This window comes from Alosa alosa, chromosome 1 (genome assembly GCF_017589495.1).
Source record: "Alosa alosa isolate M-15738 ecotype Scorff River chromosome 1, AALO_Geno_1.1, whole genome shotgun sequence".
NCBI classification, from domain to species: Eukaryota; Metazoa; Chordata; class Actinopteri; order Clupeiformes; family Clupeidae; genus Alosa; species Alosa alosa.
In genome coordinates, this window is record NC_063189.1 from 29,876,819 (window position 1) to 29,901,024 (window position 24,206).

The 24,206-nt window shown below is 42.5% G+C and overlaps 1 protein-coding gene and 1 pseudogene across 1 annotated transcript; one reads left to right on the top strand and one right to left on the bottom strand.

Moving 5' to 3' along the window:
- Nucleotides 1-9,944: 9,944 nt before the first annotated feature.
- LOC125298546 lies at nt 9,945-12,547 on the bottom strand (annotated as a pseudogene).
- On the top strand, nt 12,536-18,558 carry socs6b (suppressor of cytokine signaling 6b). The gene is made up of 2 exons (XM_048259257.1): nt 12,536-12,941; nt 13,832-18,558. The coding sequence occupies exon 2, from the start codon at nt 13,949-13,951 to the stop codon at nt 15,518-15,520; it is 1,572 nt and encodes a 523-aa protein (XP_048115214.1). The 5' UTR covers nt 12,536-12,941; nt 13,832-13,948; the 3' UTR covers nt 15,521-18,558.
- Nucleotides 18,559-24,206: the final 5,648 nt, after the last annotated feature.

The window sequence follows — 24,206 nt, forward strand, 5'->3', positions numbered from 1 at the left end:
CCTCTTGAAGAGTAGACTGTGGCAACTCAGCAACACTGAATGTTTGTTCAGATCACATTCACAAAAGTAGCTTTTTTGCTGACCTGCAAATACTGCCAAATATATATTTGTGCTGTCTACATATGTGTGGTATATGTATGCGTGCGCATGCATGCACATGTGTGAATGTCCAATCAAGCAATCACTCCTTTAATCTAAACCCACTTGTTTTAAAAGCAAGAGAGCTGTTGTGGATGCAAACACCAGTCTGCATATGTTGCCTCTCAGTAACTTTGAGAGCATCGACCGCAATGCAAATTGGCACAGAAATACTACTGTAGTGACATAAGATTTCATCCAAGCCTCCCGTGTTTATTTAGGAACTGGGGTTTCTTGCGTCGAGTGTAAACAACAGCAGGAGCTACTTATAGAACTGGGCCACTCAAAGTAATAATGTAGCCATCAGGGGGGCTGGGCCTCGGAGCCTACGTCATCTCTGACCTTTCTCTGTTTGGACAAGGTATTTGATTTCCCCTATTTTTTACAGCATTCACACATAAGCCATTGTGGGATGCGCGTGGGTATGAAATGGTGGCTTAGTCCTGATCCAGTGATGGTAGATTGGGCCGGTGGGTTCGCAGCCAAGCCGTGAAAGAATGGCACAGGACCAGCAGAGCCTCCACAGTCACACACACTCCTCAGCTGGGATATATTAAGGGCTGTCAGATTAAATCAAATGGGCATTAACATTCATTTGATAAAGCATTTTCAGGTGTATGCATTTCCCCTCTGGAGCCTGTCACCGGGTTAGGAGTTATGAAAGAGCATGCGGAGTGACAGCTGTGTGAATACAGGGCAAAACTGTTTCAAATTACTAGTTGCTCTTTTTCTATTTCAACACCTAAAAACGTGTGAAACATTCTTACGAATGTGTTTTTCCATTAATGACTTTTACTTGGTTTGCTTTTTTGCCGATGAGTGCTGTAAAAGAGCAACTTACAGGTATGAAGTAACTCTTTGGATGTGTTCAATCCCTAAGCTAGTTCCCATTTCTCATTACAATTTGAGTCTTGGCATCTGTAAGATCAACTTGGAGCTCGTCAACTACAAATTGAAATGACACCTCTGCAACTATAAACAGTGAAAATATAGACACACACACACACACACACTGGCTTTCCAATACCAAACTGAAGTATCTTTGCTGGACACTCAGAACTGATAGGCTACTGTACAGTCCAACATAGCACTGCCCCCCGCAGGCCCACAATGGCAGTTCTGGTCAGCACGGTCACTCAAGGCCTCCCCACGGCAGATGACCTTTTGAAGAAATGTGATGATGGAGCAGCCCAACCCAATGTATCACACCGATAACAGATAAACAGACAGAAATGTGCTTGCATTGCTGACCCGGATTCATCACAGGCAATTAACAGTGGATATATACTGTATGGCATCAATAAAATATTTTGTTATTCCTGTATTGTCCTTGTTATGCCCTGACAGCACAGTCACTGCATGGTTTCAAGCTGTACGTACAACGGTTTTGTAAGGATAGACCAATCTTCAAGCATAAAAAGTATTTTGCACTTTGCAGAAATAATTGACGTTGGAATATCTCCAGGCGCTTTTTTTTTTTCGGTCGCCTTCTTGTTTAATCACATTCACGCCTGCTTCCACAATGGAATGTGATGCAAGAGGTTAATTTTTTTCTGCTTCTATTACATGCTTCAGTAAACATTATTTTCTTTCTTGCTGCTTTTTTCGATTCCTGTTTTTCAGCATTTTAAATTCAGTCTCATCAAGTCTGGGATAACAAGGGACCCCTTCATAAGGGGACACAAGGGGACCAGTCAAAGCAGGGGTACGTGGAAGAAGCCCAAATTTTGTCTCGCTTCAGGGAAGTTTGGCACAATTTATAATGCTTTCTTCCTGATTATCAAAGAAACAGCCAATGCAGCAGAACCGCGCGCGCGCATGTGTGTGTGTGTAGACCACAGGGAACTGCTGGAGTTCAGCTAAGCAGAAAGAAAATAAACCCAAAATTCATCACACTGGACTTGTTTGGCCCTGTGCTCTCTCTGTGGCGCTTTCCCATCTTCTCCTTGAAGAAGTTTGTCGGCTATTTCAGTTTTTTTCCAAAACCTGAGGCAATTTGTCATGTGTGATCAAGATAAGTAAACAGATCCAGTTCATATTGTGTTCCTGGGCTGTCTGTGTACACTGCTTATCTCTTTGTTGATCTTGATTCTTTTCCCTAAAACTAACTTTTAACAGTTTTTAGCACTCAGGCTTCACTCAATACACCCCCATACATGCATATGGTTCACTGCTGTTTTAGTTTTATTGGAATGTTCACACTATTTATCATTATTTAGCTCTCATTTTTCTGCATCTTACACATACAGTACAAAGGTATTTTACAAGGTTACTTTGAATTCCTTGAATGGAATTACAGTCCATTAAATGTGGTTAATGTAATCACATGTGCCCTTGCAGTGACTGCAGGAGGAAATGTGAGACCCTGAGGCCTGCTGCTCTTTGCCAGCGTGCCCCATGAACCTGGGGAAAACCTCGGGAGAGAGGCCCACGTTATGTGATCGACATGTTTTCCTCCAACTCAGAGGCTGAATGGACGCCAACACTAGCAAAACCCAACCTGAACACACTTCCTGTACACATCAAAGTCTATGTTAATCAACTTCTCAGTATGTACTCCACAATAGCATGCATGTTGCCTTGGCCTAAAAAACAAAAGAAAAATTGAGTTCCTTTGTTGTTTCAATTCTAACGGAATCTTGAAACCCTCAAGGCTTGGGTGGGAACAGTAGAAAGATTAACATTTCCTGAAAATTATTTTCAAGAACTTGGAAAAAATATATAATTATATTCACTAAACTGTACAGTAGATAAGCTGTAAATGGCTCACAAAATAGGAACAATTTTAAAAGTTGGGTGGTGGCATGATCTAGAGCAAAACGTATTGCATGCTTCTCACATGGCTTAGCTCACACGCAGAGATGCAATCAGACCTCTGGATGGCAGCATCTACTTTCCCCGGATGCTCCGCTCTACCAGTGGGAGACCGGCCTGACCAGCGTGCCGCCCCAGTCACCAGGAAGCGGATGCATGAGTGGGGGCAAAAAAAGCAAACAAACTGTGACTGGCAGAGGAAGCTGTGAGGCTGACTTTCAACAAAGCCCCCCCTCCAAAGCATTTCAAAGCGTCCCAATTAACACTGACCACAGCGGGGGGACTTCAGCATGGAGAAAGAGAAGGGGAGGGAGGCAGCGCAGAGCAGACAGCTGAGAAGGGCTTGGGAGAGGGCTGTGGGAGTTGTAAGAAGAGATCCTCATCCCACCATGATATGGAGAGTGGAGATAGGAAAAGGGAAGCACCTTTTAGGTGCTAAAGAAACCAAGATATCAGGAAAAAGGAGAACCTGCAGAGTTATTGGGCGGGGGATGTGATTTTCCTATTGGCTGGTGTTAAGTTCATGACCTGTCAACCTAGGTTGTAAAAGGTGAAACCTACCTTGTAGAAGGTTTGAATGCTTAGCCCTGAAGACGACCAGTTTGGTGGAAACATGTTGGCTTTGTAATCTGTATGTAGCCATTACAATGAAGGCTTTTTAAACGCATCCTTCCTCATCCTCACCCAGTTTGGTGTGTCTGGATTGCTCTTCTTCATGGAAGTATTGGGTGGGGGATTTGGCAATGTGTCCTCGGTGCAAAGGCATGGAAGGGTGGTTCATACGCCCATGACAGATGACTTCTATTTCAGCTGCATCTACAGTAGACTGCTAATGCATGGAAATGTATTCTACCACAGCCTCAACAAAATAAACACCAAAATGCATAGAAAGTGAACACATCTTTCATATTACAATGCTTCAGCTGGCCTTGGGGATCTTGTGTGGAGTGTGGAGATACAAAATTGTATCGTCGTCACGGTTCCTGTGGATGGCACCGCTAAAGCCTGCATCCTTGTGTGTGGGTCCCATGAGATGCTGTAATACAGACACAAACTCTTCTGCTTTAGATCTTCTCTTCAGGCATCACAACTCTGGCAGACTAAAATATAAAAAAAGATTGATGTTGCAGATCTAAATGCTGACCAATATGAAAGGCTGCAGTGTGTTTAACTGAAAACATGGGTAGAGCACTGGCTTAGATCTTTGGTGTCCTCTGATAGAGGCAGTGTTGGGAAGTTATGTATTACTCAGTAATAGATAGTAATATAACATGATATCTATCAGTAAGTTGGGGGTCACAGGGCTTTGAAAAGTGCAATGATAATATTATGTTCTAAAGTGTGCGGATGTGAGGGTTATACTGTATACTGGATGCATATATTATATTATTAATGATCTAAAAAGAAGAGGGTGTGAAAGTAAGGTAGTAACATAATTTGCAATGTAACTTCTTGATACCAAGAAATAAGTAAAGAAATAAGATTACTTTTAAAAGGAGTAATAAGTAATCAGCAATGTATTATTTCTCCTGAGAAACACTGGACAGTAAATTGGTTAATTTCTCCACTTCCCAATCAATGTAAGGCCAATGATCAGATGCTCCTCTACAAAAATGTTTTTCTTTTCTTTTTCTTTTTCGAAGGGCATTGATGTGGCATTCATTTGGTGAGCATGATTCTCAAAATCTGTTAAATCTCACCTAGGACTCCACTGTCAGGGTCAGGCTGAGACATTGTTGGGCATCACCAGACAAGAGCTCCAATGTTCCCCTTGGAGACTTCCAGGACAAAGTATGAAGTCTACTCTGACAATCAGGCATGATTGACCATACTTGGTAGCTGCCACTTATGTCATGAGCAGGAACCATCTGTCTGGTCCAAAAACAGCTTGTCGTGTGAGTCACCCCGATGGGCTCTGGGCCTGGGGCTCGGCTCTCCCCAAGTCACCCTCTTATGTCCATCAAGCCCTCGCCTCCTGTGCACACCTGTTAAATGTGTGGTGTCGTGGACGACCTGTCATAACCGAGATACGACCTCTGGGCGGTGGTATGCCGTTAGTCGCTCGTGACGGCCATTGTCCATCTGGCCTGACCGTTTGATGAGGCTGAGAGAGAACATGCATCAGGTGAGCTGTGAGCCCCACACGGAAGGAGATGTGATGATGTGCCTGTTCAACAGGACTTCATCAATTACGCTAAATTTAGATTGTCTCTTTTAACATTTTTACGTTGTTCAGAGTGATATTTTACACCATATTTTACAGCCATAAGTGTCACTCTAACAAGAGCTGCTTCAGTTGATGATTGCCATTATTTTAAAGTGATGGCACATTTAATCTAAAATTGGAATGCATAATTGATTCTTTTAAAACGTAATAACAAGTATGTGGTCAGCAACAGTCATTCCAACGAATGTGTATGTTACCTGTGCTTTGGGTGCTGATTTTGATCAGGTTGTAACATTGAAATAGTAGATACACGCTGGCAACTTTCATCTACACATTCACTGTTTTGTTTAGTTCAAAACAGATGTTCGTGAGTAATTTTACTGGATGTGCCATGAGGCCAGACAGGACCATTAGCAGGTTTGTTGTCTCCGAGGCCTATGAAAAGGCAAACTGATCAGCTTTAATTGGTAAGGCTAATTAATGTCTCTTCACAGAACTCCTGCTCTCATGCAGCATTCAGGAATCCACACCGCAACAGGCTCAGACACACAGACAAACACAAACACACACACAGACAGAGAGAGAGAGAGAAAGATAGAGAGAACAATAAGAATAGTTTATGACACTGATTAGGCAATGCTAGGGACAATTATCCACTTTATCCTGACATAAAATATTTCAGAATGAGGTGCTTGTTCGACAAAAGTTGATGTTAACTAGATGTACCGCATAGCGGTACAAAATATGACCGCCGCTCAGTCCTGTACATCCGTTCCGCGAAAATAAATCACACTTCAATTTGTCTCCATATTTTACTCCATCCCCCACTCTTGAAACTTTTGTGTATGCTTGTTTGGCATGCCTGAGTGTGTGTGTGCGGCTGCACAGAAAGTACCCTACTGGTGCTGAAAAGGTGAATAGATTGTAGAATAGCCAAAGAAGATGTAGAATTGTTATAAAACCTTTAAAATCTCTAAACAATCACAAGTAGGGCAGTTCATCACAGTTCATCCATTGCAACTGGATTGATGAAAGGTCACTTACACCTGTAGGCTACATTGTATTTGGGAAAAGCAAAAGGTATCAGCATAATGTTATTTATTTATTTATTTTTTATGTATTTATAAACAAAAACATCTCTGTCAGTTCCATGCCGTTTTCAAAAAAAAAAAAAAACAAAGGTCATTTTTGGATGGATGGATTTTTTGTGAATGTTTCTTCTTCTACATAAGATTTTAGTCATCTTTAGTTCATGTAATAATTTTATTGTCAATGCACAAATTAAGTAACAGTAGTCTGAAACGTTATTGTTAATGCACAAATTAAGTAACAGTAGCCTAGTCTGAAACGAAATGCTGTTTTACATCTAACCAGTGGTGCAAATAACTGACATGTCCAAATGGGCCTTGATGAAATGCGCCGCTAGACTGTTCATACACATTTTAACGGGCCAAAGTTGAAAAGCTTTTGTCCGTTATTGTTAGTGCAAATATAGGCTGATTCATGTTCCCTTGCATTGTTTAACTGAGGTCCATGGCTAGTCTGGCTTTCATCAGACCAAGCTCAATCTTTTAAGAAATCAAAAATAAATAGCGGGCAGATCAGGCTGGGTTCACCCAGCCTAGTCCATAGGCACCGATATTGTTTAATTTTCCGATTGAGATATACACGCTCTGGCTATTCTAAATGCAAAAATGCATCAGGGAGTTATGACAAAACGGTAACTAACAAACTAGATCCTAATAGAAAGTTGTTAGCTTCCCTAAGCTACAGGTAGGATTATAAGGTAGGCCTATTGACAACATAAATTGTCAATAGGCTATGCTGGCGACACAAATAAAATCTCCTTTGGAAACCAATGGCTTACGCCTTACAGTATCAAGCGGACTTAAACTGTCATATCGTGGCGAAAAGTTGTAATAACATTCACGCAGCTCCATGAGTCAAGGAAAGCGCGAATGAAGTAGCCACTTCTAAATGGGACCCACTACACAGTAGCTTAAGGTGATTTGCTAAAGCAGCCATAATGAAATGAAGGTGTCATTGTTTGGATACTTCACACACACGTGCTTTTTAATTTCACAGACTACAACTACCAAGCTGTAATCAAAGCACATCGATTCCCCTCTCACACCCTGCACGCACTAAAACAAAATAAACAGGCGTCTCAGTCTCACGCATGTATAGGCAAAACTGTATCAGACCGGTGTAACGTTGGTAAATCTTCCATTGCACAGAATGATTTTGTAGCACGTGCAATAAATGACAGTCGAAAGATACAAACAGTGCTGCTATCAATTTGCTTGGTATAACTGCATTTATAGTTTTCTACAAATGCAATCAATCAAATGCCTCCATCACTCAACCAACGCTTAACGGTAACATTACCTAGGTCCTTATTGATATTACAAGATTAACGTACCTGCAGTAAAACCAAGCATGTCCGAGAAACATCCTTAGATTTATTTCGCTTCAAGAAGAAATGGGAATTACACTTCATGTGAACATCGCCCTATCCTTATTAGATGTTCGCCGCGTGTAAATTACAGTCCTTGTATGAAGGCCCATTGTTTTTTTCCAACCCACTTTTAACTTCCAACAAAATTACGCCTCACTGCAACGATGCGCCATCTAGTGGACAAACGACTACTTCTCGCCAATACTGAAAATGCAGCCATGATGATGATGATGAATATTTATTTTGGCTTTCTTTTAATCCTACTGATTTTCATTTTTTACCGGGGCAAATCACAAATGAGTGATTATGAGCCAGGTTGATGTGGGCCCTTGAGACCAACATACCATAAAAGATTCACAGAGAACTGTGTCTGCCCTACCCTCCTTTCGGGGGTCCAGTCCAGCGGGGGCTGCAGATGAAAACGAAAAATGACGGTTCCATGCTATCCATGTGGGGGTACATGCTCACCAAGTTTTGTGTACCCGGTCTTTCAGTGTCCCGAATCCTTGTTGGTGTACGCCACTAAATGTACACATAAATTATTTTATTGTAAGGCCCCCATGAACGAAAGTACAAAACTTGGCATGCATTCAGAGGGTGTCATAATGATCCTACTCTTTAATTTCGTGCAGTTTTGACCTTGTCAGCCAGAGATATTGAGATGAAAACACCTCATTTTTGCTTTTAATTTTTAACTAGGTGGCGCTATACATGAAATAAGTGGTAATGGGATGGGTTGACATGCCCCCTTAAGACCAACATACAAAAAAAAAGGTGGACCTCCTAGGCCCTACGGTTCTCGAGATATTCACAGAAAACTGTCTCCGGCCACCTACAGGCCAGTTGGTGTATAGTAACATAAATTAATTTATTGTGTGGCCCCCATGAACGGAATTCCACAAAACTTGGCGTGCATACATAGGGTGTCATAATGATCCTACACTTCCAATTTTGTGCAGTTTTGACTATGTTAGGTCACAGATACCTTCAATTACACCACCTCATTTTTACTTTTTTGTGTTTAACTAGGTGGCGCTATACATGAAATGAGTGGTTATGGAATGGGTTGACATGGCCCCTTGAGATCAACATACAAAAAAAAAATGGTCCTCCTAAACCCTACGGTTTTCGAGATATTCACAGAAAACTGTGTCTGCCCTACCCTCCTTTTCGGGGTCCAATTCAGCGGAGGGGCTACAGATCAAAACGAAAAACGATGGTTCCATGCTATCCATGTGGGGTTACATGTCCACCAAGTTTCGTGTACCCCGGTCTTTCAGTGTCCCGGGAATCATTGACGGAAATTTGGGCATGCGAAAAATAAAAAAATAAAAAAATAAAAGAAAAAAAAGAAAAAAAAGAAAAAAATCTGACTAAACCTATATGACCGCCGCTTCGCTGTGCGGCGGTCATAATTATGAGTCCCTATTATGAGTCCCAATTTCTCAAGGAACAAAAAATAACAGACCATTATGGTTGATGTGTATGTGTATTTATTCAGGTAACCATGACATTGTTTTCCCACTGTGCTATGGCTCTAAAAGTCCAAGATTCACAATATCACAACAGTACAGTTCTGATTACAACTAAAGTGTAGCAAAACAGAACTGGACCTATGACTGGTTTGACGAACGTACCACTGCACATAGGCCTAGGCACCCAGTGTGGAGGCCCAAGGCTATAGATGATATGAACAGGTGGACTCAGAATATCAAACTCTAATGTGGGGACAAGGAAACCGAGGATTAGGTGAAGGCTTCAAAAAAGCCATTTAGGCTTCCTGCCACTATACTCTTGACTTTGCATTTTAACCCTCCTGTTGTGTTTCATGTTTACTAGTTGTGTTGTGATAGACCTCTGTATTAGGCTACGTTTATACGGTGACGATGAAAAGAGAAGACGCAGAAGTGGCGTCTCGTCTTAATTTTTTTATTCGCGTTTAGACGAGCATTCTCAGGGGGAAATCTTTGTTTATATGAAGACGCAAGAGTATGTGATATTCGATTGATATGCATTCCAGACCGCTGGGTGGTGGTGTGATAGAACCCCGCACGTCAATGGCGCAGACATTCTAATTTGACAGTTTAGCCAGAGAGGTAATCAAGGATCTTTGGTTTAGCCGTTTAGACGGAGACACAACCCGGGTCGTCTTCAAAACTCTGAGTCTTCAGATTTTTGCGTCTTCAAGCCCTGATGGCGGGGTCGCCATGTAAACGAAAGGCACTTATGATAAAATATTTTGTCGTCTTCCTTCGCAATCGTTCTCGTATAAACGGCCCCTTAGAGTTTGAATACACCTTCTGGTGCTACTTGGACACGTCATCAGTCAAGAACCCGGGGTCATAGGGTGTTTCGGGTCTTTAATCTTTATACACCCTCACCCGGGTGACCCAGCCGGGGGTGATCAGTCCCCGGCTTGTGTCCAAGTGGCATCTTGCTCCACGGATCCCCCCGCCCTCTCTGCGGCCTCTAAGATGTTTGTGGTGGCTTTTTTCAATTGTAGTCCTTTCACTCCAAGGAGTTTGAGGGTTCGCAGCAGTGAGCGGCCAGCGAAGCCTCGGCACCCGACCTCGACTGGCTCACAGCGAGCTTTCCAGCCGTTGTTCCGGCACTCCGACCTGAGCTCTGCATACTTAGCCCTCTTGCGCTCGTGGGCCTCTTCAATACGGTCTTCCCAGGGGACAGTCAGTTCCAGGATAACCACTTGCTTGGTAGACTCAGATGTTAGCACCATGTCTGGGCGGAGAGAAGTGGCTGTGATGTTGCCTGGGAACTTGAGGACTTGAGATGTCTTCCTAGGTCGACTTGAAGCTGCCAGTCACGGGCGGTGGTGAGGAGCCCCCCTGTAGAGCTAGGCCGGTGGTGTTGTTCCTTCTGCCCAGCTCTAATGAAGGTGATTGATTGTTTGGGGGCTGCCTGGGTCTTGCTGTGCTGGATCGCTGAGCAGATGGAGTCCGCCAAAGCCTTTAGCACCTGGTCGTGGCGCCAGCGGTACCGCCCCTCCCCTAGCGCTTTTGAGCAGCTGCTAAGATGTGCTCCAGGGTGCCCCTCTTCTGGCACAGCTTGCACTCAGGAGTGTCTGCCAGGCCCCAGGTGTTGCAGGTTGGCTGGGCTTGGGAGGACGTCATAGACGGATTGGACAAGAAACTTGATCCGAAGTGGCTCGGCTTTCCAGAGCTGCCCAGGTGATTCTGCGGGGATCTGCATGTTCCCACCTGGTCCACGCTCCTTGTTTGGACATGCCGGCCATTTTGGTGTAACATTCTTTCTTCCACCTCTGCTCGTATTTCATCTTGAATCAGTCTGTACCTCTCTTTTCCATGAGCCAGATCGTAACGTGGCTTGGGAAAACAACCAAGACCTGCCCGTCCCGTTGCCACGGAGCCCACCAGCTTTTTGTGCCTTAGTCGCGGCTCAGCTCTAGTGACAGCTTCTTGCGCCTGCCACTTCCTCCCGGTCTTCACGAGGATTCCTGCTGCTGCAACTTTTGTGTCTCTGGAGTCCCTGTACATTAACACCTCTCTGGAGCGGGTGACTTTGAACTCCTCTGTTAGTCCACTCAAAGGAAGATGCAGCTTGGTGGAATGGCCGTACAGGGTAATGCTGCTCAAGGACCGAGGGAGCCCCAGCCATTTCCTGAGGAGCTGGCTGATAGACTTCTCTAGAGCCTCGACTGTTGATGTTGGTACCTCGTAGACTAACAGGGGCCAGAGTATTCTTGGCAAGACTCCGTGCTGGTAGATCCAGGCTTTCAATTTCCCAAGGAGGCCAGATCTGTCAATCGCTATGAGCCACGACGTCAGGTCGCGCTTGGTTTGTTTTATGGCAGCTGAGTCCTTCAGGGAGCTATCAAAGATCTTCCCCAGGCTCTTGACCAGTTTTTCAGTCACCGATGGAATTATGGTCTTTCCCAGGGCAAAGCGGAAACGATCGGACACTTTACCCTTCTTTAGGACCAGAGACCTGGACTTAGCAGGTTTGAAGCTCATCCTTGCCCAGGAGATGAGCCGATGGCGCCCCTGAGGAGCCACCTGCACCCTGGAACAGATGTTGTCATCACTGTTAAGTCATCCATGAAGGCTCTTATGGGGGGCTGACGGGTCCCAGATCTTGACTTGGGCCCTCTGCATTCCACCTCGGCCGACTTCACAATCATGTTCATGGCCAGTGAGAACGTATGTTCTATTAGATATAACAAGTTTTGAACTTCCAAGTTCCATTTGCTATTTATGGCCTGCAGGCCTCATTGACCTGAGCTCATGCAAATCAGAAAGGGGAAGATTTTATTGGGGAAAGGTTCAGTGGGGCTGGCATAAAAGCAAAGATGGGGAGTGAGGGTGTGTTTGTGTGTGTGTTTAAAATGTACAGAAGCACACAGTCAAAAAAAGGACAAAAAAAACCTATACCTAACCTGATAGCAGATATGCATGTGGCTTAATCAATCTGACAACAGTTCCAACAATGGGTTGATTAGCCTACTTCATCCTCATCCAGCAATGGATTGATTAGCAGCCTATCCTCAGGTTTGTTATATTTCACAATGATTCAAGGTAGCCCTACACACCTATAAAAGGCTAGCCTACATGTGTCAACTCAATTCATGGCATTTGGAAAATAGCCTATGCTGGTATCGGGGCAGGATGCTGATAGGCTATTATTTGAATCTGATGTCCACAATGTTTTGGTGAACTGGAAAAAAAAGGTTAGGCTAAGGTTCAGACTGATTTTTTGATAGGTAAAATAAATCATATTGTATTCTGGAATTAGTGTTTCCTGCGGTTATGAAACATAAAACACTACTAAACATTGAGTAAAATTATGCGTAACCTTAGGCTTATTATTATTGAGTAACCTTAGGCTACTACAGATTTGTATGTTTTTCTTGTAGCCCATTCGTGTGTGAAGCATAGACTGGTGTAAAGCAGCGACCCCAGGTTCTCCCTTCAACACCACCTACCTCTTTCTCCCATGATGCAACAGCAAACAAAGGGGTAGAGCAAGAGGACGATTGAAAAGGGGGAGAAAAGTTTTAAATGCTAAACATCGTGATTGTAGATATGTTTAAACCTTAAGCAAATGTCGCGCATTCAAACGTATATCCCGTTGAATTGTGTTTTATGCTGTAAATCGCATATTCAGAACACGGCAAAGCGATTTTTTATTATTTAGCATTGGAAGCTAGTTAGCAGTAACGTTAGCCAACGCTAAAGCTAACCATCATCAGTGAGAGTTGTAGAGGTTGTACAGCCTTTGGGCTAAACGTTAGTGATATTAGCTTCTTGTTTTATTTCAGTATGTGAGTCAGATCTTTTGGACATAGTTCGGAAATACACCAGTTCTTGTCTTTCGGATGAAACACAACAGGTAAATATACACATTCCATCTAGATTGATGTGAAACGTAAATATTTGGATAAAATGGCTTTCTTTGTATTTGTCCAACAATGATAGCTTGTCAAGTTAGCATTAGCCAGCATGCTAACTAACTATTTAGGATATCTTGGCAGTCACTAGGCTCGTGAATTAGGCCCACCGTTTCATAATACCGAATGGTCCTAAATGAGTCATGTTGTGACTGTAAACTAATATAAGGACTTGAATTTGGATGAGAATGATGGTTATCGTAGCCAGGTCTCCTTTATTTAGTTAGTGTGTAATAGAAACATAAGAACAACTTGGCTAGCTGGCTATCTTCAATATCAGTTCAAGCCAGATAGCATGCTAACGTTAACTTTCAACACATTGTTGTTTGGCATTACATTTCATGGCTTCCTCTCTCGCAGACAATTTAACGTCACCGTAAGATTCCCTCAATCAGACATTTAAGCTGTTTAGAATCGACATTCGCAAGGGTTAATTGTATGAGTGATTGGGCTGCTCATAACATCATAAGCTCTATAATAGCTTTACTATTGCATTCTAAACAGGATGAAATCTGAAGGGGGAAATGTATTGTTAACCAGATATTACTAAGATACTACTAGAATTTTGACTTAAGTTACACTATGTATGTTTATTCAAACTTTTCTTCAATGTAAAGGAGGACTACGTTTGTAATACATGTGTAAATAGATTATCTGCTTTTGATCCCCTATTTCTAGGCAGGCCCTAGCCTATTTATGAATGTTGGTTACTATAATATAATTAAGAATATGTTTGTAAGTGTGTGTCTGTGTGTTTCAATCTTGAGTTATGTGAGTTGTAGTTATGTATCATACTTAATAAGTGAATACTAAGCAGTCATTTCTTTTCCAGGAATGGCAGAGGTGTTCACCTGATAAGCGATGAGCAAGCAGAGGGACAGGCAACTTGGTCATCTGTAAAGCATTGCCTGAGTCACCCCCTTGCCTAAATTTGGGAGGAACTATCAGAATGAAGAAGATAAGCCTTAAGACCATAAGAAAGTCACTAAATTTAAAAGGCAAAGATGAAAATGAGTTTGCTGCACCGTCAACACTGGCAGCCAGTTTTGCAGTGGAAGACTCCCTGTTTGGAGGCTGTTACAGCAAAGATCTTGTTAATAGTGACTTTGATAATGAAGAGGAGAAAGGGCCCAAGAATCGCTCCAAGAGTGAGAGCCTAATGGGCACCCTGAAAAGGAGACTGTCTACAAAACAGAAGGTCAAAGTCAAAGGGAGTTCACCGTCTGTAAGTTCTGTAGATGACGACACATTCTCATCATCCTCCGCACCCATTACATTTAGTGACTTAAAATCCCAGCCCTCATTGCGGTCCTCTGTCCGAAACCACCATTACAGCCCGACCCCGTGGCCTCTTAGACCAGCAAACTCTGAAGAGACATGTATGAAAATGGAAGCCACGGTGAACGCATTGATCCATTCATCCGGCGCGAGCCCTGCACTTAATGGTGTTCGGAAAGACTACCTGGAATTTCCTAGGGATGGACTCTTTAAAGAGTCAAGTGACTCGTTGAAGGATCCAGAACCTCAGAATGGAGACCTTCATCTAGATATTGATGAAAATGTGCCTGTAGTCATCGGCCTTGCAGCTCAGGACTATATCCAGTACACAATGCCTTTAGATGATGGACTGTACTCTGAAGATGGCTCTCGCTCTTTCTGCCTGGATGGCATGTCACCTATGGAGGTAGGGCCACAGTCAGATAGATGCTCTCTTGATGCGGATGAGGACCCCATCGACCAGGAGCTGATGTCCCCAGACCTCTTCATGGAACCGTCGGTGAATAGACTGCTGCTCAACACGGCCAACGTTCTGCTGCAAGGCTCGCAACTCGAAGCCCCCCTCTCACCTCCTCTACCTCCACTGTCGGGCAGTCTCCTCCAAAGGACCTTACCCGCATTTGGGGGCACCCATGCTCAGGTTGCTGAGCGGGTCATGCACCACCTCAACTTTGACCCCAACTCGGCCCCAGGCGTGCGGCGGGTCTACGACGCCGTTCAGAACAGCGGGCACATGGTGGTGACGAGTCTGACCGTTGAGCTGAAGAAGCTGGCCAAACAGGGTTGGTACTGGGGACCGATCACCCGGTGGGAGGCGGAGGAGAAGCTGACCAACTTGATCGATGGGTCCTTCTTGGTGCGGGACAGCTCGGACGACCGCTACCTGCTTAGCCTGAGCTTCCGCTCCCAAGGAAAGACACTCCACACCAGAATAGAACACTCCAACGGCAGTTTCAGCTTCTATGAGCAGCCGGATGTAGAGGGACACACGTCCATTGTGGATCTCATTGAACACTCGATAAAGGATTCTGAGAGCGGAGCCTTCTGCTACTCCAGGTCACGCCTACCCGGATCTGCGACCTACCCCGTCAGACTGACCAATCCCGTGTCCCGGTTTATGCAAGTGCGGTCTCTGCAGTATCTCTGCCGGTTTGTCATTCGCCAGTACACACGGATAGACCTGATCCAGAAATTGCCTTTACCGAATAAGATGAAAGATTACTTGCAGGAAAAGCACTATTGAAAATGGTTAAAATAGTTTTGGAACTTCAGAAGACTTTGCTTGCTACTTGCACTTTTGGGATAGATGAAACAACAAAGCAGGTTTTAACAACTTTTAGACATGTTCTGGTGCCATTGCTTATTTTCTTTTTTTTCCCGAGGAAAAGATGAGAGGTGATGTTTGTGTTAGTGGGTTCCAGTGTCTCCCTCATGCTAGATTAGATAGTCATTATGTTGTTGGGCATATCAAGTGCAAAGAATGTGATTTAGAGGATTAACATATACTGGAATATTTTCTGCATGTTCATGACAAGGGAAGCGTATTGTGTTGTTCTTTGGTTGTAAAGGATCAGTAGTCTTTGGACAAAGTTATCTCTTTATTTTTTGTATGCATAAACACATACATATCCCAAATAAGGAAACTCGAGAAGCACATGAGAAGAACCCCCAACCCCCCCCCCAAGCTTTAGTAACATTGAAGAAATGTCATCAGTTGTGGATACACACAGGGAAATGTCTTAATGTTGTTTAGGGTTGCTTGTATTTTTCTGAAACTCTTGACTCCATTTTTTGTGCACAATTTGACACGAGAGGCAGTGAGTCATCATGTAATTCCCGCTGCCCTCCACCCTTCTGGCTCAGTGATTGCCACACTGTTGTTCTTACTGCTTTTAGCCTGAGCGTTTTCCATTGATACTCCACCTGTGTAGTATGCTGTTCCAGAGAGCCATACTTTAGCTACATTAGCTAGCCGCACAGGCAGTACACTACTATGTCCAATCACGTTAACTTTTTTTAGAGTAAGGACATCTGAAGAAAATGTTCCTTTCCTTTTTGTTTTGTAATGATTTGGCTATTTTATTTTTCAGCTTCCCTTATTCCAACCATTTCAGTGAATGTGATCCTAATGACTTATAATCCCTTTGAACCTGTTATCGTTTTTTTTTTTTTTGTTTGTTTGTTTTTTTGTATGTGAAAGTTTCTCCATGAACGGTACTTATTTTGTGTGTTTGACAATAATCTTTCACTCTGATATTGGTCTACGATACATTGTTCTAATTTGTTGACAGTTGTCATTTCATTTTGTTTGTAAGGAATTCCACATTTCTAGGGTTCAAGTATTATTGGATGTTATGTAAAGTATCAGAAGCTCCCCAGAAGCTTCTGGCGCTTCGATAACCTCAGAAATGACTCTTCCCATTGCAAGTTTGTGAAGTATTCATTGTGTAATTCATAGACTGTGTAACATGGAGGCACACTTCAAAAATGTTGACACACAGGTGACAGAATGGATGCCAGGTCATTTTTAAACAGTTCTTATGAAAAGGGAAACAAATTCTGCCTTATGATGTGTATTCATTGTTTTTATTTGGGAGATTGATGTACTTTAGGTTAGAATTCAGTTGCCAAACAAACCTAGGGACACCCTTCCCCGCACACAGATTCACAAAAGTTGAACATTATGTTAAATGCTCAATATTACAGCTTGGAAGACCTTGCCAAAACATTACAGTATATGCAGCCATTACCATTCATTTTTTTCTTAATACATTTCTGCCAAAGTTGTGAACGGTTATAATTTCTTATGGTCTTGATGGCATTATGGTGCCATCGTGTTATTTCCTTTAAATAACGGTGTTATTTGGTGTGAAGGCAGTGAGTCAATAATTTGGGCATTGTAAGAGGGTAGTACATTGTTTCATTTTGTGTCTCTAGTCTAGAGTTTTGAAACTTGAGGAAAACCATGGCTCGTAAAGCATGAATATGGAGCACTTGGTCAAAGATCTGCAAACCTTGGCTTTACTGTATCATCCGGTTCAGAAACATATCAAAACAAAAGTGTTGGATTGTTCAGGTACCTATTTGTCATACCTGTTTTATTCATGTCCCGATGGCAAAATGCATGGTTGTTTTAGAGGAATTTTCACTTGCTGCTCTGCACTGCATGTGACCATTGGATGATGGTTTGTGACAAGTAAAACATTCCTGTGATACTTAAAAGGGAAATTGATACACAAATTGATACAGGTTGTGTTATTGGGATACATTGATCAAACATTGGGTTAAAATTTACATAGTTCTGAAATGTATGTATAGGCAGAAATGAGTAGTACATTTTGAACAGCGTTATGGGGCCAAGTGCTTAGCACACCTTAAACCAGATGGACTGCTAATCATCTTCCTGCTGTTGGCAGTAAATAGGAAAACAACAATGGGACTTGTTCTCATTATCAAGCCCCCAATTGGCTAAAGAAAATATGTATGTACATGAAATGGTACTGGCTTGGCGTGTCATTCCATTGGGGAAAGACTTTGTCAAATTATTGGCCTTCAGCGTATTAAAAATCCTTCCCACAGAGCTGAGGCGTGAATCAAGTGTAAACGATAAACATGTCATTTGATGCTAACACTTTGTCGCTTAAGCACAGAAACACCCTTCATAGTTTTTTCCCAGTCCTTCATAGTGATAGACCTGTCATCCCTTTTTCATTTAAATTGCTGGTTAAGTCAGTATTTTATCTTTAAATATCTAGCATATCCAGCCAATGCTGTCCATTTCTTTATCCTTAGGTGTTACCTTAGGGAAGTTTACATTTGTTCATACTAATCATTTTAAGTTGCTTCGGGCCTTAGTTTATTCAGATCTTTATAGAAGTATATCCTCATTATCCACACGTTTGGTACGTTGTAATTCTCATTTCTCCATAATGATTACTGATGGCCTTTCTGATTATACAGAAATATGAATACATCGAATGTTGTTTCACCGTGGTTAGAATGACTGGGCTTGTCACTTAGGATTGAGCGTCTGTCCACTAGAAGTAGAGCTGAAGTGGTAACACAATGGGTGATTATGGACGCCTATGGCTGCAGTGATTTTTTTTCGGTTGTGGTTTGTTCCAGGTTTAGTATGCCCTTCGAGAATGCAGTGTAAGCTCTGACATGCTTGTTGTTTTTGAAGGGGCAGGCTGTATACCAACTTATTGCACATTTTGAATACAGTGTAAAAGGTTTTTTGTATCTGCAGATACACCATGTAAATAAAATGACTTATTCTGATATGTGTGGTCTTTTATGTTACCTCCACGGTACAATTCTCATGTATCGTATTTTCCGGGGAAAACACTTTTTTTTCATAGTTTGGCTGGTCCTGCGACTCAGGTACAACATATATATATTTATATATATGTTTTTTTCCTCTTTATGACACATTTTTTGACTGGTGCGACTTATACTCCGGTGCGACTTATAGTCTGGAAAATACGGTATATATTCACTAAGTGTATCGCTGCAGAGCATCTGTCATATAGCATTTTCAAATAAGCTTTAACATTGCATTAGAGACTTGAGAGAGGCTGTCTCCAACACAACAATGTTTCTGATTTGCATTGGACTCTTTTTTTTTTTTTTTTTAGAAAATTAAGCCCCAGTCAGGGCCATCCTCGTGCATGGCCCCCATATCTCATGTCCAGCTGGTTACCTTGAGGCGTGCTTGGGCCTCGGTGTCTCCCCCAAACACCACACCTCGCCGGCCCCGGAGTGTAGTTTATTACCCAGGGTGACTGATCATAAGCATACCACGCCAGCACCTCCGAGTCAGATTTAATTGGTTTCTAAGGAGGCTCCCATCCACTATATATTTCTCTAAGGGTCACTTAAAAGCCCAACATGTCTCTCACAGCCCTTTTCCACAGCAAATGCCCTCTTTAGATCTTAATTGATAAATGAGCGTGCATGTTCTTTTCTACCAAAGATCAGAACAGGGGAGCCTATAGGAGCTTAAAGTTTGAGAGAAAAGCAGCTCTTTGCCAGAATTATATTTTTCCTTCTAAAGCTTTAATAATTATTTTATTCCTCCATGTGTGGTGATGGAATGGAATTATGTGCTGCTGTGTCCTCCATCTCTTCTAGCACAGCCACATCATAAAGATGGCGTCATTTGTTTAGCAGAAAGGAGTAAAATACAAATGATGTAAGTAGTCTACAGTGGGTTGGATGATGTATGAAGAAAGATTGTCTTGTTTTCACAAAAAAAGCATCAAGAGGATGAATTACCTGAATTTCAATAACTTGAGAGTATTGTAAAAGTATTGTGTGTGTGTTTTGCATGCTTGTGCTGGAATATTTCTTTTGAATGATCTTGCCTTTCATTTCTGATAGAAACAATTGCTTAGCCTTGAGTGTCAATATCCCTTCAAATCAGGATGTTTGTTTTTTTCTGTCATGGCATCAGCACTTCCCAAAGCGATTTGATCATGATTACAAAAAAATATTTTTCACAAGATTAATCACCTATGAGGATGAAAGGGAGGGGGGTACCAACCCAAAACCAAAGCTCTGCTACAATAACTCTGTTGCCTTCAAGCTTGTCACTGCACCCCCTTCAAAAAAAAGTGTTAGTGTCTCCACAAGTGAGCACTGATTCGCCTTTTGTGTTCAAGACTGGGACTTCGCACTGCAGCGGTGGCAGCCGGGCAGGCATCACACACACACACACACACCCTGATGCTTCGGCGGGGGCTCTTGCGCAGAGGCCTGTGGAGCTGCACCGCACCGCTTGTCACACTGATGCTGCCTTTATCTGAGAGCCACGCCATCTGCCAGCATCCCCAGAAGACCTCTCTCCGGGTGCACCATGTGTCTCCACATAAAAGGCAGGCTTAAGCAGGCGGTACCGCCGAGCACCGTGCCTCTCCCCACCTCGGCTTCATCACCGGACCAGATTAGGCTTGCGAGGCCAGTGAAGAGGTGCTCATATGTGGCCCTGGATAGCCTGCATCCTCATGCGACTCAGAAATGAATGTATCCCCATGATTAAGGTGAAGAGAGAAAAAAAAAGGGGGGGATAAGGAAAGCTATGAAAACAAGAGTTTCAAAAATGATGCCAATGCCAAGTACTTATTTCGAGGAGAAATGAATGAATGTCTAAACTGGCGGTGCACAAGAGATAAGTGATAAGCGTGTATCCTGTATGTGAAGCAGAGGGAGCAGACAGGCCATGTATTAATAATGTGCTGTGTGGCTGCTGCCTCTGGAGTAGGGTGAGGGGCTGGCAGCGCCGGAAAAGGCCCCAGGCGAGCCCTGAGAGCTTTATGACTCCCGGCGCAGGAGCAGACCTGGGGGTCACAGAGAAGAGATGAGTCTGTTCTCTTGGAGCATTGTTCGCTTGTTTCTAATTAGCCTGACATTTCACACAAACACACACACACACACACACACACACACACACACACACACACACACACAAGATCAGGGCAAGCGATACATTTTTCATAAAATGTTTTTAGAAAAAGATGAATAATTTTTCAGGTGTCTGCATAAAATCCAGCAAGGCAGAGATTATGTTTAATGATGTATTTAGCCAAAACAATCTGATGTACTCAAATCTCTCACAACGTTGAAGCTCAAACATTTGTAATCATAGAAAATATCAAAGGATTTTAGACATGGTTTCATTAGCCTATATGTTATTTTAAGTATATAACATGGCAGTGGTTGTGCAGTGCACTGATAACACCAGGGTGTTTCCTGGTATAACACAAGTCTGGGTGTGTGCTGTTGATTCTGGTGTGTCACCAGAATACCTGCATGTGAATAGCACCTGAAGCTTTACTGGCCAGCCACTAGGAAGCTGACCCTGGTTCCTGAGCATTGTGGGGTGGTGGTAGTGTAGTGGTTAAGGAGCTGGGCTAGCGTGCAGTAGCCTGAAAATAGTCGGTTCAATTCCCAGCTTCCACCGTTGTGCCCTTGAGCAAGGCACTTAACCCCAAGTTGCTCCGGGGACAATGTGATCCCTTGTAATATAGCTGACATATGTAAGTCACTTTGGTCAAGAAGTGTCTGCTAAATGTAATGTAATGAGCTAGATGGCTGCTATTTTATCTCAGGAGTTATTTGTTCTCGTCCTGTTTTTCTGTCCTCCTCTCCTCACTTCTCCATTCCTCTCCTCTCCTCTCCCCTCATCTCCTCTCTTCTCTCTTCTCTGTTCTCTTCTCCTCTATGCTCTTCCTCTCTGTCTTCAGGACAGAGAGCACCTGTGGTCTTAAAGTAACTCAATGTACAGCTTCAGACTCCCTTTTGATGCGACACTTACTTACAATTGGAGTCTGCTGCCCTGTCTGTTGCCCTGTTTGTTGAATAACTCCATCTGAGAAAGACTCTAGAATTTACGGATCAGTTTTGGGACACATCTTCCCTGATGGGATGTTTGAATAGCATCAAAACGATCAGTATAATAGAGATCATTCAGTGATCAAAGATGCTGATGAGGCCCTGGTGTAATATAGCATGAAAATGGAATCTTTAGGTATTTTTTCAGCATCACTCATGGTCTTTGCTGTTTTTAATATGTGTACAGGTATGAATGTGTGTATTGGTATGAAATGTTTGTGGATGTCATTACAGTTGATTAAGCAGTCAGCCCTCTTTAATCTTTCAGCACTTCATCAGTATTTGCTGAGGCCTTGCCTTCGGGCTTCATGAAATTCAAATGTGAGCTCCACATTTTTTGTGTTCAATGAAAAAGAGATAATGATTTTTATGAATGCACCAATGCCATCTAGGTAAAATCTGTATCTTGGTTAGTTAAGAGTATAAATGTATAATTTTGTTACCATTTGACATTGAATGTAAAATCCAGAATCTACAAATTTCAGAAGAGCATAGGTCGAATCCAAGAAAGGCTACATTTACCTTTCATGAGCAAAACAGGTTGTTTCATAACAAATTATGACATTTTCTGCTTAACTATGGCAAAGCCCCATTTGAGAGCTCTGTTTGGCATAAAGCAGATCAGGCAACATTTTCTGTCTCTGTTATTCTCCTGTTTGTGCTCCCCACATGCAAACAACAACAACAACAACAACAATCTCAACACTCACACGTACAGTAGTTTGGCAAAGACACAATTTAATTCCATTAAATCCTCTCCACTTCTTGTGTGAAATGTTGTTTACATATCTCACCAGTCCCACAGCCCTCTGGGCCTGCTTCTCTATAGGAAAGCAAACAACTTTGAGGACTGAACTGGCAGAATTAATGAGAAGAAGGTAAAGGCTAAATAATGGGATCCAACAGATGCTCCTATTTATTATTTACAGGCAGCCACTGACAACTCTCAAAGTGAAAATATCAAAACTGCTGGCATCCAAGTCTGAGGAGAACCAGCCAATTGCTCCCGAAGGAGATCTCTCCATCTCCAGTTAAGAAAAAAGAAAACCAGGGAGCAACTGTTTACTTAGTAGTTACTCAGGTTGTGAATGTTCACACAAATGCATACTATTGCAAATAATCACTGGCAAAGAGCAGAAAGTGTGGTGTCAAAGAATGACATGATGAGCAGACGACCAGAGGTATGGAGACATGTTGGCACACTTCTGGAGACATGGCACACTTATGGAGACATGGCACACTTCTTCACACTTCTGGAGACATGGCACACTTATGGAGACATGGCACACTTCTGCACACTTCTGGAGACATGGCACACTTATGGAGACATGGCACACTTCTGCACACTTCTGGAGACATGGCACACTTATGGAGACATTGCACACTTCTGCACACTTCTGGAGACATGGCACACTGACATGTTAATGCAGACAAGGTCGTGCTGCTACATTTACTACTGGTACATTGCCTTGTAGAAATCTTTCCCTTTGTTGAAGAACTTTTTTGTTTTTCCAAAAGTGTCAAAAAGTAATTCTAGGCCATTAAGAAGACGTACGACTTGCGCTCCACCCATAAATTTGAAATTGTTTGCAATGAAATTGATTGAATTAGAGCTGATTCTCAAACAAGTAATTAAACAGATGGGATCCAGAACGTAGCACCTAATGCATTTAAAATAAGCTGGCCAACTTCATCAAAACAACATTGTCTTGTCCATGCCTATGCAAATTGCATAGGCCTAACGGAATGCTAACAACCTCCAGGATATCCATAAAGTACCATAAAAACCCACTATCATAGACACAGTGTGGCGACATCTTCTCCACCCTCAAGCTGTTCATCAGCAGGCAAATGTGTTGTCCTGACTGTAAAATAAACGATGCGTATGCTCCCCCGATTAAAGAACAGCCTAAGTGGAGTTTTTTAATGAAGACACGATGATGTGCAGACTAATAGCTTTTGTACTACTGTGTTAAATGCATCACATGATAAAACGCATTCACAAAATCACATGGCAACCAGTGTTTCTAAAGAACTTGCAGGTAGTCATGCCTGCATTGAAATGGTGCTTTTCTCACTAGTATCTATTACAGTGTAATGAGCTAATAGCACATGAGCATCACAGGAAGCTGAACACTACAAAGACTGAATAAAATATATGAGATAAAGGATTGCTGTGTTTTACTATGTTTTACTATGTACTTTTGCTGTGTTTTTATGCTATTTAAAAAATGTGTTCTACTTGAATATATTCATCAAGTCTATCATCTTTCATACAGTAAAGATGCAAACACACCACTTGATTGAGCAATGCACAAAGCATTACTCACACTAAACCGCTCTGGGTTTGCATGTGCTTGCGGCATGCACCACAAGACCCTCTCACCTCACTGAATAAACAGTTGATGACTGTGTTTACAATTTGTGAAGTGACCTGGACCACTAAATGTAAAAAAAGATTAAAGAAATATAAAAATAGAAGCATGTATCAGGTTATTGGCTTGTGCTCAAAATCTTCCAATCAACTTTGATAAGCA

Excerpts from the sequence above, each read along its gene's own strand:
- socs6b (XM_048259257.1), top strand. The coding sequence starts at position 13,949 with ATGAAGAAGATAAGCCTTAAGACCATAAGAAAGTCACTAAATTTAAAA.